The sequence below is a fragment of the Bos javanicus genome, chromosome 15, assembly GCF_032452875.1.
Source record: "Bos javanicus breed banteng chromosome 15, ARS-OSU_banteng_1.0, whole genome shotgun sequence".
NCBI classification, from domain to species: Eukaryota; Metazoa; Chordata; class Mammalia; order Artiodactyla; family Bovidae; genus Bos; species Bos javanicus.
The window spans coordinates 40,783,054-40,796,803 of NC_083882.1; the positions used below are offsets into that span (position 1 = coordinate 40,783,054).

General features: G+C 47.0%; 1 protein-coding gene across 1 annotated transcript in view; it reads left to right on the forward strand.

Moving 5' to 3' along the window:
• The first annotated feature begins 202 nt into the window (after positions 1-202).
• DKK3 (dickkopf WNT signaling pathway inhibitor 3) overlaps positions 203-13,750 on the forward strand; it is a 49,966-nt gene continuing 36,418 nt past the window's right edge. The window contains exons 1-4 of the mRNA XM_061440788.1: positions 203-350; positions 980-1,204; positions 7,757-7,894; positions 10,700-10,783. Of these exons, the coding sequence (XP_061296772.1) occupies positions 992-1,204; positions 7,757-7,894; positions 10,700-10,783 (435 nt within the window). The 5' untranslated portion in view covers positions 203-350; positions 980-991. The remainder of the gene's footprint in view (positions 351-979; positions 1,205-7,756; positions 7,895-10,699; positions 10,784-13,750) is intronic.

Here is a 13,750-nt window from a genome sequence, read left to right on the forward strand (position 1 = left end):
AGAATCTGGGCCAGAGATGACAATGCCGCCCTGGGATGCCGGGCGGCAACGGGATGCGAAGAAGGGGTCAGCTTCCTGCAGGGCCAGGCGCGGTGGCAGAGGCCAGCCTGGGGTGGGAGGTCGCTGCGCCCGGGCCGGCCAATGGCGGCGGGCTGGGCCGCAGCCCCTCCCTAGGGGCGGGGGCGGGCGGGGCGAGCGCTGCGGGCTCGCCGGGGTACCAGCGCTGCCGCATCCCTGCCGAGCTCCTAGCGCCGGCGGTCCGCCCACCAAGCAGCTCCAGCTCCGCAGCCTCGAGGCAGACCCGGGCAAGGCCTGAGGTCCAAACCAGAGCGCAGCGCAGTCCAGTTGGGGTGGGTGAAGGGCGGCGGCGGGGAAGAGGGTGGCTCAGCTCGGTCCCTCCGGGGTGGGTGGAGGAGGACGGGGCGTCGGATTTGGTTCCAGCCCCGGGGGTGGGGGTGTTGAGTTCTCTGACCACTCAAGATGGGGGATCGAATAGGGGGCGGGAGAGTAGGGTCGCCGCAGCACGGCTGCGCTCTGACCTGGTGGAGAACGTAACGGGGCTCAAACCCGGGACCCAGGCGGGGTGGGGGAGCGGGGAGGGAGGGAAGAGGGCCCTGGGGCCGGGTGGGGGGGGTGGCTGGAGATGGGTGTAAGCGTAGGGGCGCCTGGGTTCTGTTGCTTGCAGGAGGGAGCTATCCCTGGGGGCCGTAGCAGAGCGCGGCTCGTGCTCGAGTATGGGGGTGGGGGTACGGAGAGGATCCGGGCGCGGGGCTGGAGTGTGGGTGGGGGTGGGCTTCCCGGTCTGGGGATGCTGCGTCCTCCGGAGACTCAGTTTCCTCCTTTCTGGGGATGGGTGCGGGGAAGCGGGGCGCCGGGGGCGGGCCAGGCTCTGAGAGCCGGAGGCGGCGGGGCGGGGCGGGGCGGCGGCGCGGGCGAGCGGGTGGTCGGCGCGCCTCTGACCGCATTCTGGGACGCGCAGGCGGCGGCGGAGATGCGGCGGCTCGGGGGCACCCTGCTCTACCTGCTGCTGGCGGCGGCGGTCCCCACGGCCCCCGCGCCGGCTCCGACGGTCACCTCTGCCTCGATCGAGCCCGGCCCGGCTCTCAGCTACCCGCAGGAGGAGGCCACTCTCAACGAGATGTTCCGCGAGGTTGAGGAACTGATGGAGGACACGCAGTACAAACTGCGCAGCGCGGTGGAGGAGGTGGGTGCGCCCGAGGGGCCTGCGCTCCGGGAAGCGCGAGGCGGGTGACAGTGGGGGCTGGCGAAGCAGTGCGCCAACCGCTGGCCAGGGTCCTCGGGTCCGCTAAGGGGCTGGGCACAGCCGGCAGCAGATTTCGAGTTATCTGGAGGCAGTGCAGGGGTGATCCCAAATCCTACCTGGTTCCTGCCAAAAGCTCTGGATCTGAAGCTGTCCACCCAGAGACACCGGCTGGACCCACCCATGGACAACTGGGGTCACCACCTGCTTGTAGGCTGCTGGCCATCACCTTACAATTAACTTCAGGTGTGCGGTTGGCCTCATCCTGTTTTAAGCGGATGCTTGCAAGGCCCCTGATATTCCAGCACTGTGATTTTGCAGAGGAGACTCCAGGTATCTCAAGTCCTAGCTTGTCTATTGGGCTTTGAGCTTGTGCCATGTTCCCGAGAGACAATTAGGGTGCCATTCAGTTCAGTCGCTCAGTCATGTCCGACTGTTTGTAACCCCATAGACTGCAGCATGCCAGGCTCCCCTGCCGGTCACCAGCTTCTGGAGCTTGCTCAAACTCCTGTCCATCGAGTGGGTGATGCCATCCAACCGTCTCATCCTCTGTCATCCCCTTCTCCATATGCGGACAAAAAGCTCTGAGCTGTGCTGGTAATCTGTCTGGGCTTCCCCTAATGCCATGTGGGGCAAAGAAGGGACCTCGGCATCTCCATCAGTGTCAGTGGGTGGTGGGTGAGAGGAGCAGGGGCAAAGTGAAAGGCCACCCCCCACTGCATTTCCAAGGGTGCTGTGGAGTCAGTCCTGGGCTCAGGGCCCTCCTCTGCCATTCACCATAGGGTGGTATTGGCCAAATCCTTTAACATCCTTTACCTCAGTTTTCCATGAGAATTAAATCTGTGATATGTGTGGCACCTGGAGTATAATAGATGTGCATATATAGCAGCTGTTAGTTATCAGATACCAGACATCTCGGGAAAACTTTGCCTGTTTCTTGCTTCCGTCGCCTCCCAGGTTCAAACGCTGTGGATGGCATCCTCTGTGATCAGCACGCAAGCATTGCCAGGGTTGCCTGGAGAGGAGGTGCAGATGGTCCAGCTCTCCCAGCCAGGTGGCCCTGCTGCCTGGGGTGGGTGGGCATGGCCCCTGTTGGGTCTGACTCTGGCTGCAGCCTGTCTTTGGAGAGAAGCCAGCCATCCCAGGGAAGGAGTCAGTGAGAGATCAGATGTCTAGGCTGGATGGTCAGGTGCCTCCATGTCCCTGTTTCTTCACAGTGCATTTGAGCAAAGCCTCCAAAGCTGGCTCTGGTCTACTAGGCGAGGTGGCTTTTTCCTCCCACACCTGCTTAGTCTGGGGATCGCTCCCCTTCTTTCCCACAACAGTCGACCTGGTGGACCCTGGACACTGGTGAAGGAGACACTGGGTTGGAAGGTGGTTGCCTGGGTAGCTGTACCTGAACATCCACTGGACAGGCTAGATTCCAGATATAGACTTTGTTTCCTGTGAAAGCAAGAGAATCCTGACACGAAACAATGAAAGGGACAGGGGTGTCAGACAGGCCCCAGTGAATTTTAACTCTGCACCTTCACTGATTAAACTGAACACATCATCCTTGGTTCCAGAGCAAGTCATCTGCTTCCCTTCACTGGGTTCTAGGACTTTCCCTCCTGCCCACGGCTTCCTGTTGAGACTCATCAGGTCACCTCCCCATTTTTATTCAAGACTGAACTAAGATCCCATAAGGCACACAGTGCAGCCAAAAAATAAATAGGGTTAAGTAAAATTGGTGCAATATAAGTTGCCCCTTCATGTCGCTGTTGTAAGGACTATGAGAAATTGCTGATTCTCAATAAATAATGGCTCTCACTGGCACTAATGGAAAAGAACCTGCTTGCCAGTGGAGGAGACATGAGACCCATGTTCGATCCCTAGCTCAGGAAGATCCCCTGCAGAAGGGTGTGGCAACCCACTCCAGTATTCTTGCCTGGAGTATCCCATGGACAGAGGAGCCTGGTGTGGGCTACAGCACGCAGGGTGGCAGAGTTGGACACGACTGAAGCGACTTAACACCCAGACAAACACACTCATTATCATCATATTAATAGCACTAGTGTGAATGGTAACAGAAGAACCACTAGTGTCTGATATATAATAGAATCACAGTGGATTAGGGCTATTAGTATTAAGTTTTAAAAAGAGATTGCCAGAAAGCCCCTTAAATCTATAACACAGGATAATTGCTGTTTTCTTACTGTCCCAGTAAAGAACAGAAAAGGACGTGTGTCCAGATGCGTTAATTGTTTACATAGTTGCATCATGAATCTGCTTTCAAGTAACTTCCTGACATTTAAAATATTCCAGCTGACTTCAAGCTGCTGGTTTCTCCTAAGGGAAAAAAGTTAACTCTGGTTATAGGATCATTCTTGAGAGGAAGCAAATCTTCAAATGGTTCAGTCTGGGCTGTTTGTTACTGATAAACATATTTTGAGGATAAAGCCACTCCCCACCCCTCCATTACCACGTCTGTAATGGGCATATTTTACAATAGAATGTTCTTATCAACTCGTTATTCCTAGGAAGAATGCCAACAGCAAGCCTGAATTTCTCTCTCCAGTTTTTCTTACTCTGTTCCTTTAACAAACACAGAGTTAACCAATTGTGAGTGCCATGTTAAATAATATTCACATTCCTCCTCTATGAAACAAGTCCTGTTGCTTCAGGCTTAGGTTTCTCTTGCTAGCAGCAGTAATAGTTGTGGCTGAAATTTCCACTGTAAGCTGTACTTCTAGTTTGTGGTGCCATGAAAGAGCTTTAGCTCATTCTGTTGGAATAACCACTGGTTGAGGAGGAAATGGCTTTATATAAAGACTATCTGCTCAGCCCAGAGCAAATTCTAAATTTGGTACCTTGTCAATTATATGTAAGCCAAACTGGAGGAGTCTGATTCCTATAGGAATTGTAAAAGCGCTGATGTTCTCTTCTCCTTCTGGATTTAGTCCCTCTAGCATCCCCAGACTCCTCTTCTTTCCCAGCTGTTCTTTTCTATCACTAAACAGCCCAGGATCTCTCCCTTAAAACAAATTTAAAAAGCCTTTTTCTTCGTCTTAGGTCTCCTTTCTTCATCCGTTTCTCCTCTATTTTATTAGCAAACCCTTCGAACATATGTTATCTACTTCTGCCTTTTCCACCCCTACCCAGACATCCCCTGGCAAACTGGCTTCTTCTAAAACTGCTTTGTTTATTATACCTTTGCCGAATGGCAGATACTGGATCAAGTTCTCGGATTTCATGAGCTTTAATTCTTACATTTGTCCAATAAAGTAGAATCATCATCATTTTACAAACAGGAAAGCTGAGGTTTAGAGATATTGGGTTGACCAAAAAGATCATTTGGGTCTTTCTGTAAGGTGTTACATATTAGCCACCCCAGTATTTGGTATCTTGCCTAAGGTCACGTGGCTGCTTTGTGGCCGAGCTGGGACTTAACCCCATGTTCCCTGACTCCAGAATCTGGGTACTTTCTACTTTGTTGCCTTCGGATGCTGCTGGTGGCAACTTCTTGCCAAATCTAGTGGCGAGCTCTCAGGAGCCTGAGTTCTTCTAGATTTATTTGGAGGCCCCTCCAAATAGAAGGCCCTCCCCAGATATAACTTCTGACTCTCAGCCTGCTTCTAGCTAGTTCTCTGACTCCATTCTTTTCCTTCTCTCGATTCTGTATTATGTCCCAGTTAGTCTTCAGAACCGGAGAAGCTGATGACACCCCACTCCAGTACTCTTGCCTGGAAAATCCCATGGACGGAGGAGCCTGGTAGGCTGCAGTCCATGGGGTCATGAAGAGTCAGACACGACTGAGCAACTTCACTTTCACTTTTCACTTTCATGCATTGGAGAAGGAAATGGCAACCCACTCCAGTGTTCTTGCCTGGAGAATCCCAGGGACGGGGGAGCCTGGTGGGCTGCCGTCTATGGGGTCACACAGAGTTGGACACGACTGAAGTGACTTAGCAGCCGCATCAGTCTTCAGAACTTACTGCAGCTCCCCATTGCTTGGTGCAGAGGTTCTTACCTGGGGGTGAATACAGGGGAGGGAGTATCTCAGAATCATCTGGAAAGCTCATTGTTTTGTGGGGTGCCCCCTCCAGAAATTTTAATTTGGCAGCTCCAGATATGTAGATATTTTTTTAAAGCATTGGGCATGACTCTGAGGTACCCTTCTGGTTGAGAACTAGGCTAACACCATCTGCTTTAGAACTATACCCTGGATCCATCTGTCAGTCTGTCTCTGCTTCATCACCATCATTTTATCCATTTGGGGTCCAGCATGGACCCCTTGCCCTAGCCCGTGACACTCCGTTCTCATCCAGGCTGTCACTGTTTTGCCTCCGCTATGCTCCTCTCTATCCAGCTCATAGCTGTCCTTTGAGACCAGCCCAATCATGGCTCGCCTCCACCTGGAAGCCTTTTTCCTCTCTTCTTTGAACCTGACTGACTCTAGAGACTTTCATAATCATCCTCAAACTAGCTTGTGTGAGGATGCCCTATCTCCCCAGTAAAAGCACAGGCAGAATCTTATACTAGGAAAAACACGTAATTTGGGGTCGGACCGACCTGAGTTCTAATCTAAGTTTTGCCACCTACTAAGAATGTGATGACCTTAGACATTCCTCCAGTTTCATCAACCTCATTTTCTTCATCTGCAAATGAGGCAAATAATACTTCCTCATAGAGTTGCTGTGAATACGCAAGGAGATATGGAAGGGACTGGTGCAATGGCTCAGACATAGCTGATGCCCAGGCATGGAGGCAGTGATCAGGTTTCAGATATGTCAGGAGTTATCTCAGGGTCAAACACAGTGCACGGTGGCAGCTGACCAAGTCCTTGTTTGGTTTTCTGGGCTTTCTGCTGACTAGATGTTCTTCACACTTCTGATGCAGTGCCTCTGTGTTCCATTGAGACGTGGGAATTCTTTCCCCATGTATATCCAGCTCAGCGAACCTGGTTGGGAAAGATTGGAAAAGATGGGCCTCTTGTAGTATATAAGGGAATAGAAAACAGTAATTTTTTAAAAAATAGTAAAATCCTTTTTGAGGATTCATTTAAAGGAATAAAAATAGCCGAGAGTCAAGACTGCACTGTTGGAAAATTGCCAGCCACCAGTGACAGCTTCTCTTTGTGTCTCTCATTTTAAATTCCTAGAGAGAGTGTCTGGTTGGCTCAGCTAGTCCATGATGTGGCTTCTGTTTAAGTCCAATCAGCTGTGGCTGGTCCAGTTGTCACCTGCCCACTCATCAAGTCTGGGTCTGGAAGTGGGTACAGATTCAATTTGGCTGATGTGTCTGGTATAGATGTCATGGAGGCTCATGATATGAGGACAGTGGCCTCAGAAACCTGACATCAGCAAAGAACACTTGTGTAAGAAGGGCCAGAAGAAGGGTGTACCACGGAATGAGTCATCTGAACCTCGACAGGGGTCTCTCTCGTACTCAGAGGGTGGATGGGGGAGGACTCATAACTGTGATCCTACCAGTCATGGGGAAGGGGCTAGGTTGGTTCCCCAACCCCAGTCAGCCCTGCAACAAGGATTTGGGAGCAAATAATTTATTTGCGGGGCTTCCCCAGTGGCTCAGCGGTAAAGAATCTGCCTGCAGTACAGGAGCCACAGGAGACATGGGTTTGATCCCTGGGTCAGGAAGATCCTCTGAAGGAGGGCGTGGCAACCCACTGCAGTATTCTTGCTTGGAGACTCCCCATGATCAGAAGAGCCTGACAGACTACAGTTCGTAGGGTTGCAAAGAGTCACACACAACTGAAGCGAATTAGCATGCGTGTAATGTGATGTGATCCCAGAAACACTAGGAGGAAGTAGGAGAGTGAGATGGAAAAGGAAAAAGGCAGCAAAGGCTGTGCTGATGAGCAGGTGACTTCTAGGGACAACTAGGGTTCCATCTTCCTGAGGTCCTTGGAGAGAGAGAAACTGTCCCACTGAACGGAGAGGGCACTGGGGTACTTACCCTCATAGGCTCTTCTTCACTGATTGAGGGTTGTCCCTGGGGTGTTCACTACCTAACACTTGGTGCTTGTGCAGACTGAACACACTTCTGTAGTCAGAGAATGCTCTCAAAGAGAAACAGAGTTGGTTGCTGGCATGTATGGGAATTGAATGTGAGTGACCTCCTGATTAGGACGTGGGGAGATGGGAGCAGCGCCAAGAGCATCTCTCAGGGGTCAAGATTGCTCAGTGGGGGCATTCTGAAATCCCAACTCTGCCCTTCCCTGGGAATCTTGAGAACTAACCTAGTCTTCCTGAGCCTCAGTTGCCCCACTTGTGAAATGGGGACATTAACACCCACCCCATAGGGAGATTGTGAGATGTAAGACGATAATATATGAAAACATTTAGAACAATGTCTTGTTCTACTCAGTCCTCAGTGGTACTTATCAGCAGCACCATTGTTATTGCAGAAGAGGAAAAGAGTAGTTTTTTTTCTAATGGACTCTGGTATGTATCAGGAGAAAACAATATTGCTCATTAAATTCATTGATTTAATTAGATGGAAGCCGAAGAGGCTGCTGCTAAAACATCATCAGAAGTGACCCTAGCACACTTACCTCCCAGCTACCACAACGAGACCAACACAGAAACCAAGGTGGGAAATAATACCATCCATGTCCACCGAGAAATTCACAAGGTAAGTCGTGGCCGGCGCGTCCTCCTTTCTTCAGTGCCCAGTCCCATCAGAGGACTAAGGTGTGGCCTGTGTTCTCTTTAAGAGAGTCTGCTGTGCAGATGTTTACATATTTGATATACAAGTCAAAAATACACATAAAGATGGTAAAATACAGGTTAAAAGCCAGAGGGAGTGAGGGAGATTATTTAAAGGGGAATAAATTGCTTTTGCATTGAAGCAATAAATTTAACTCTAGTCTTCCTGCCAGTCCAATTGCAAAGGAATGTTCAGGGATTTTTATTACTTGAAAAAAGGAAGCAAATAAGTGTTTAGAGAAAGACGTTCCCAGTATTGAATTTGAGGAATTTATCTCACAGGTTTTTATCTGTGATTCAGTAGAGAGGTGAAATAGAGTTCATGTTGTGGTGAATAGATCTTCACCATCTCCTTAGGAGGAGCTCAGATGTGATATACTCAAGTCTTCAGAATGGAAAACCTCTATTGCTACAAGATGAAACATTCATATGTTTGCTGGCTATCCATTCACAATTTTACAGTGGCCTGTTTTCCAACCTGCCGTACGTCTAAGTGTCTCTTGGTCCAGAATCTTGCATGAGGAGTGAGCAGGCTTGTTCTCAATCTGATTTGAGAAAGAAAACGTTGCAAAGGAAGGTGGCATTCACTTGCCCCTAACATGCGATGTCTCCAGGGTGACTTTGGTAGGACTTTGAGATCAAATCATGTGGCCTGTTTTCTCTTAAACAGAGTCTGGTGTGCAGATGTTTGGGTCATTGTTAGAGGCTGTAAAATTGACCTCTGATCTCATCTCAAGGCCTGGGCACAAGGCCATGAAGATTCTCACAAAAGCGCCTTGCTTTTGTTCAAGTGTGCAGGTAATGACTGAGCTGACACAATAGCATTTCTGTGCCATAGAGGATTAAAGGGTCAGTTCTCATGGGCCATTGCCCTGACTATAAAGTAGCCTTTGTGTGACGCTAGTCCCACTGCGTACTCACAGCCCCAGCTCCAGAGCACACCCCTCGCATCAATGAATGAGCCACCTGCCAAACAGAATCCTTTAGCATTGCTCATCTGAAGACTGGAGAATTCCAGTCTTTGTCTCCAAAAGTGATTATTTTATTCCTGCCAAAACCAATATTCAGTCATCCTTTCTGACAATAATTAGCCAGTAGGTTTGGCTGCTTCTTGAATTTGCTCCTTGTGAATATCAGAATAACCAAGTATGTGTCCTGCCAGTAACGAGTATGATTTTCAACTTTGTGACCCTCACTAACCATGTTTATGAAATAGGAAAATCAGCATCTGTAATACCTTATGGTGTCGTGGGGGCCAAATGACTTAAAGTGTGTGAGAGTTGTTGTAAACTGTAAAGCGCTATGCAGCAGCAAATTGTTCTTACTGTTAATATTACTGTTGTTCTTATGGTGAAGTTACGGCATCCGCATGGTGTAGTAGTTCTTGAGTGGGTTCCATGGAGCTCCTGTCCTGCCTGATGCTTTATAAAAGAAGAGCTCAGTGGTGAAACATGTTTGGAAAACGTTGTACATATTTCTCTTCCTAGGGATACAAAAATGCACCTTAGTGTAATAAAACCTCAGAGAAGTCCCTGGATCTTTACATACAGGACTGTATAATTTTAAAAATATATAGCATTGATTAATCTTGTGAAAATCTGGTATAAAAGGAAGAAGACATCATTTCTTTGCTGGAGAGAGGAATTATTTACATAAAAAATTTTAAAGTATGTTGGTGAAGACATGATCCTTATGCTCCAGAACTGGAATTAGAACTGGAATTTGATCCACTGTTGCACATTAGGCTAAGAGTTTCCACTTTGTTTTGGCTGCGGACGCCTGTGATATTAGAGCTGGCAGGAACTTTAAAGATGGCCTAGAAATGAGAAAACTGTGAATCAGAGAACAGAAATGATTTGTTCCAGGTTGCATACTAGACGGTTGTTGGTGTCTGAGCCAGGGATCAAAGAACACTGATCCCCTAGCTCCTGAGGTTCTCTCTGTTCTTTTATCACCAACATGAGGGTTAGACATGGCCTTCGATGGGGTGAGAGTGGCCTGAGTTTCAATCAGGCTTCCAATCAGGCTTCTAAGGCTCAGCTTTGAGGTGCCCACTCTTGGATACAGAAGCCAGGCAGACAGTAGCTAAAGGAATACAGGGCCAGGCCTCCTCTCAGCATACTTAAGCACTTACTTTTTTTTTTTTTTTTTTAACTTTTTATTTGTACTAGAGTATAGCCAGTTAACAATGTCGTGATAGTTTCAGGTGGACAGCAGAGGGACTCAGCAATACATACACATGTATCCATTCTCCCCCAAGTTCCCCTGGCATCAAGGCTGCCACATAATTAAGCACTTTCTTGAGGAAACAAAACAGTTTCCCAGAATCAGGGAGGGGCTGCTCTAGCTAAAACGTGCTTCCTTCACTACCCAGGCCTGTAGTTGTTGAAAAGAAAGTTGACTTGGAGCTTCAAATGAATAAGCCCCAAGAATGATAAAAATAGCTAGTGTTAAGTGTTTGCGAGGTGACAGGCTGTGTGCTGCGTGCTTTACACAGACTTCCTCGGTCCTCCCCTTGGCAGGCCCATGCTGTAGACTCTGCTCTGTCTCTTAATCACTATCTGATGCTGCTGGTGGAGCTCAGAAACATAGGGAGGAGTGGGCATTCTGTCTACTTTGACAGATGCTCCTGCTTCAGAAAATAGAAAACAACAAAACAAAAAACCAACAACTTGGGTGATTTTTCCAGAATCCCCTCTATTTCACACTCACTGTCTCTGTTCTCCTATAGATCACAAACAACCGGACCGGGCAGATGGTCTTTTCAGAGACAGTCATTACGTCGATGGGAGATGAAGAAGGCAAAAGGAGCCACGTGAGTTGCCGTCTTCCTTGCACTCTCATCCTGATGCACACGTTCCCTTGCTGGGCCTGGCAAAGGTGCCCCAGACTTCACACCATGGGCAGAAAGGGGGGAGCTCCCGTGCGCCTCTCCTGCCTGGTATCTGCCTAGTATTCCCCAGTTCCTACATTTATGGCCAGACAGATGCAGTCCAGTAACAGTCTCTGCTTCCATGTACTTTGCCTCAGAAATGGCAGGACATGGCAAATTCCGTTGTCATTTGCACGGCTGCTCTCGGCCTTGAAAGGGGAACACTGAAGGGTCGGGTGTATTGGTTGGGGGTTTCTGGTAACAAGACCTGGTGCCTCTAACCTGAAAATCCCCTACAGCTGCTGGCCAGACCCACACCCTTTATGATCCCAGGCCTGGTCTGGCAGTTTGAGAGCAAGAAAACTTCAAGTGAAACCCAGTGGCCCAAGAGAAAGGTGTCCCTCTGCTCCAGCCTTCATGCTTGGGCCCCTTATGCTTGCACTTGCTACTCAGTAACCTGTTGCTTAGTCCAGAGGTGGGCTGCTCCTTAGAGAATTATAGATTCTGAACGATGAGAGGGGCGTCATTTCATAGAAGGAAGGCCTGGCACAGGTTGGAGGGTGACCCAGGATGCCACTGGTCTCCAGACTTCCAGACCAGAGGTGACTCCGCTGCGCCTTGTCTTCACAAAGAGGTGGCTGGTGAGGAGCCGACAGGGTGGCTGCTGTGTGATTTAGTCCATTGTATGAAGCGCCTCCTCTGTGGGGCTGGAGATGGTCAGCCTCTCTGTGCCCAGGAGCTTTATGCAAACTTCCCACCACACGTTCCTCCCTCTGCGGTGCCTAATGCATCCCCAGCCTTCCGAGGGGATCAGGGATATAACCTGACCCTTTGTGGCCTTATCATAAGAGAAGCAGTGTACCCATAACCACTAGGGAGCTGGTGTTACTGTGGTTGGTAGTAAATGGGTTCTTTTTTAAAAAACAAATTTACTTATTTTTATTGAAGTATAGTTGATTTTCAGCATTGTGTTAGATTCTGGTATATAGCTAAGTGATTCAGTTATATGCACATATCTATGTATTCTTTTTCATATTATTTTCCATTAAGGTGTATTACAGGATATTGAATATAGGTCCTTGTATTATACAGTAGGACCTTGTAGTTTGTCTTTTTATATAATAGTTTGTATTTACTGAGCCCAGCCTCCTAATTTATCCCTCCCCACCCCCTTTCTCCTTTCTATGACTGTGAATCTGTTTCTGTTTTATAAATGAGTTCATTTGTATCATATTTTAGATTTCACATGTAAGTGATATCATACGGTGTTTGTCTTTCTCTTTCTGACTTCCCTTAGTATGATAATCCCTAGTTGCCTCCATGTTACTGCAAATGGCATTATTTTATTCTTTTTTTGGCTGAGGGTGGTATCTTGTAACTTTGATTTGCATTTCTCTAAGAATTAGTGATGTTGAACATGTGCCTCTTAGCCATCTGTATATCTTCTTTGGAGAAATGTCTAGTTAGGTCTGCTGCCATTTTTGATTGAGTTATTTTTTATTATTAAATTATGTGAACTTTTTGTAAATTTTAAAAAGTAAGCTTTTGTTTATCACATCGTTTGCAAATATTTTCTCCCAGTCCATAGGTTGTCTTTTCATTTTGTTTATGGTTTCCTTTGCTGTGCAAAAGCTTGTAATGGGATTTAACAGTTTAAATCCCATTTATTTATTTTTGCTTTTATTTCTATTGCCTTGGGAGACTGAGCTAAGAAAATATTGGTACAGCTTATGTCAGAGAATGTTTTGCCTATATTCTCTTGTAGGAATTTTATGGTCATGTCTTATGTCTAAGTCTTTAAGCCATCTTGAGTTTATTTTTATGTATGATACGAGCGTGTGCTGTGACTTCACTGATTTACATGCAGTTGTCCAGCTGCCCCAACACCACTTGCTGAAGAGGCTGTCTTTCCTCCATTGTTCCCCATTGTATGTTCTTGTCTCCTTTGTTGAAGATTAATTTCAGTAGGCATGCTTTCATTATATTGAGATATGTTCCTTCTATACCCACTTTGGTAAGAGTTTTTTAATTACGAATGGATGTTGAATTTTATCAAATACTTTTATGCATCTGTTGAGATGATCATGCGATTCTTGTCTTTTCTTTTGTTGATATGGCACATCACATAGATTTGCGACGTTGAGCCATCCTCATGACTCTAGGATGAATCCGACTTGACCATGACGTGAGATCTTTTTCTGTGCTTTTGGATTTGGTCTGCCAGTATTTTGTTGAGAAGTTTTGCATCTATATTCATCAAAGATAGTGGCCTGTAATTTTCTTTTTTGGTATTGTCTTTGTCCGATTTTGGTGTCAGGGTGTTGGTAGCTTCATAAAATGACTTTAAGGCTATTCTCTCCTCTTCAATCTTTTGAAAGAGTTTAAGAAGGATCGGTGTAAGCTCTCTGTATGCTTGATAGAATTCCCCAGTGAAGCCATCTGGTCCTGCACTTTTGTTTGCAGGAAGGTGTGTGTTTTTTTTTTTAATACAGGTTCTATTTCACTTCTAGTGCTCAGTCTGTTCAAATTATCTATTTCTTTTCAATTCAGTTCTGATGGCTATAACTTGTCTATTTCTTATCAGTTGTCCAATTCGTTGGCATATAATTGTTCATAGCATTTTCTTATGGTCTTTATATTTCTGCAATATCGGTTGTGATTTCTCATCTTTCACTTCTTATTTTGTTTATTTGGGTTCTCTTTTCATCTTGGCAGGTTTCGCTAGAGTTTTGTTGATTTGTATTTACCCTTTCAAAGAACTAGCTCTTGGTTTTATTGATTTTCTCCTATTTTTATTTATTTATTTTTTTTGATTTTTTCCTATTTTTAAAGAATTTCTCTTTTATTTCTTCTCTAGTCTTTATTATTTTCTTCCTTCTGCTAACTTGATGGGTTCTTTTTGTTTGTTTT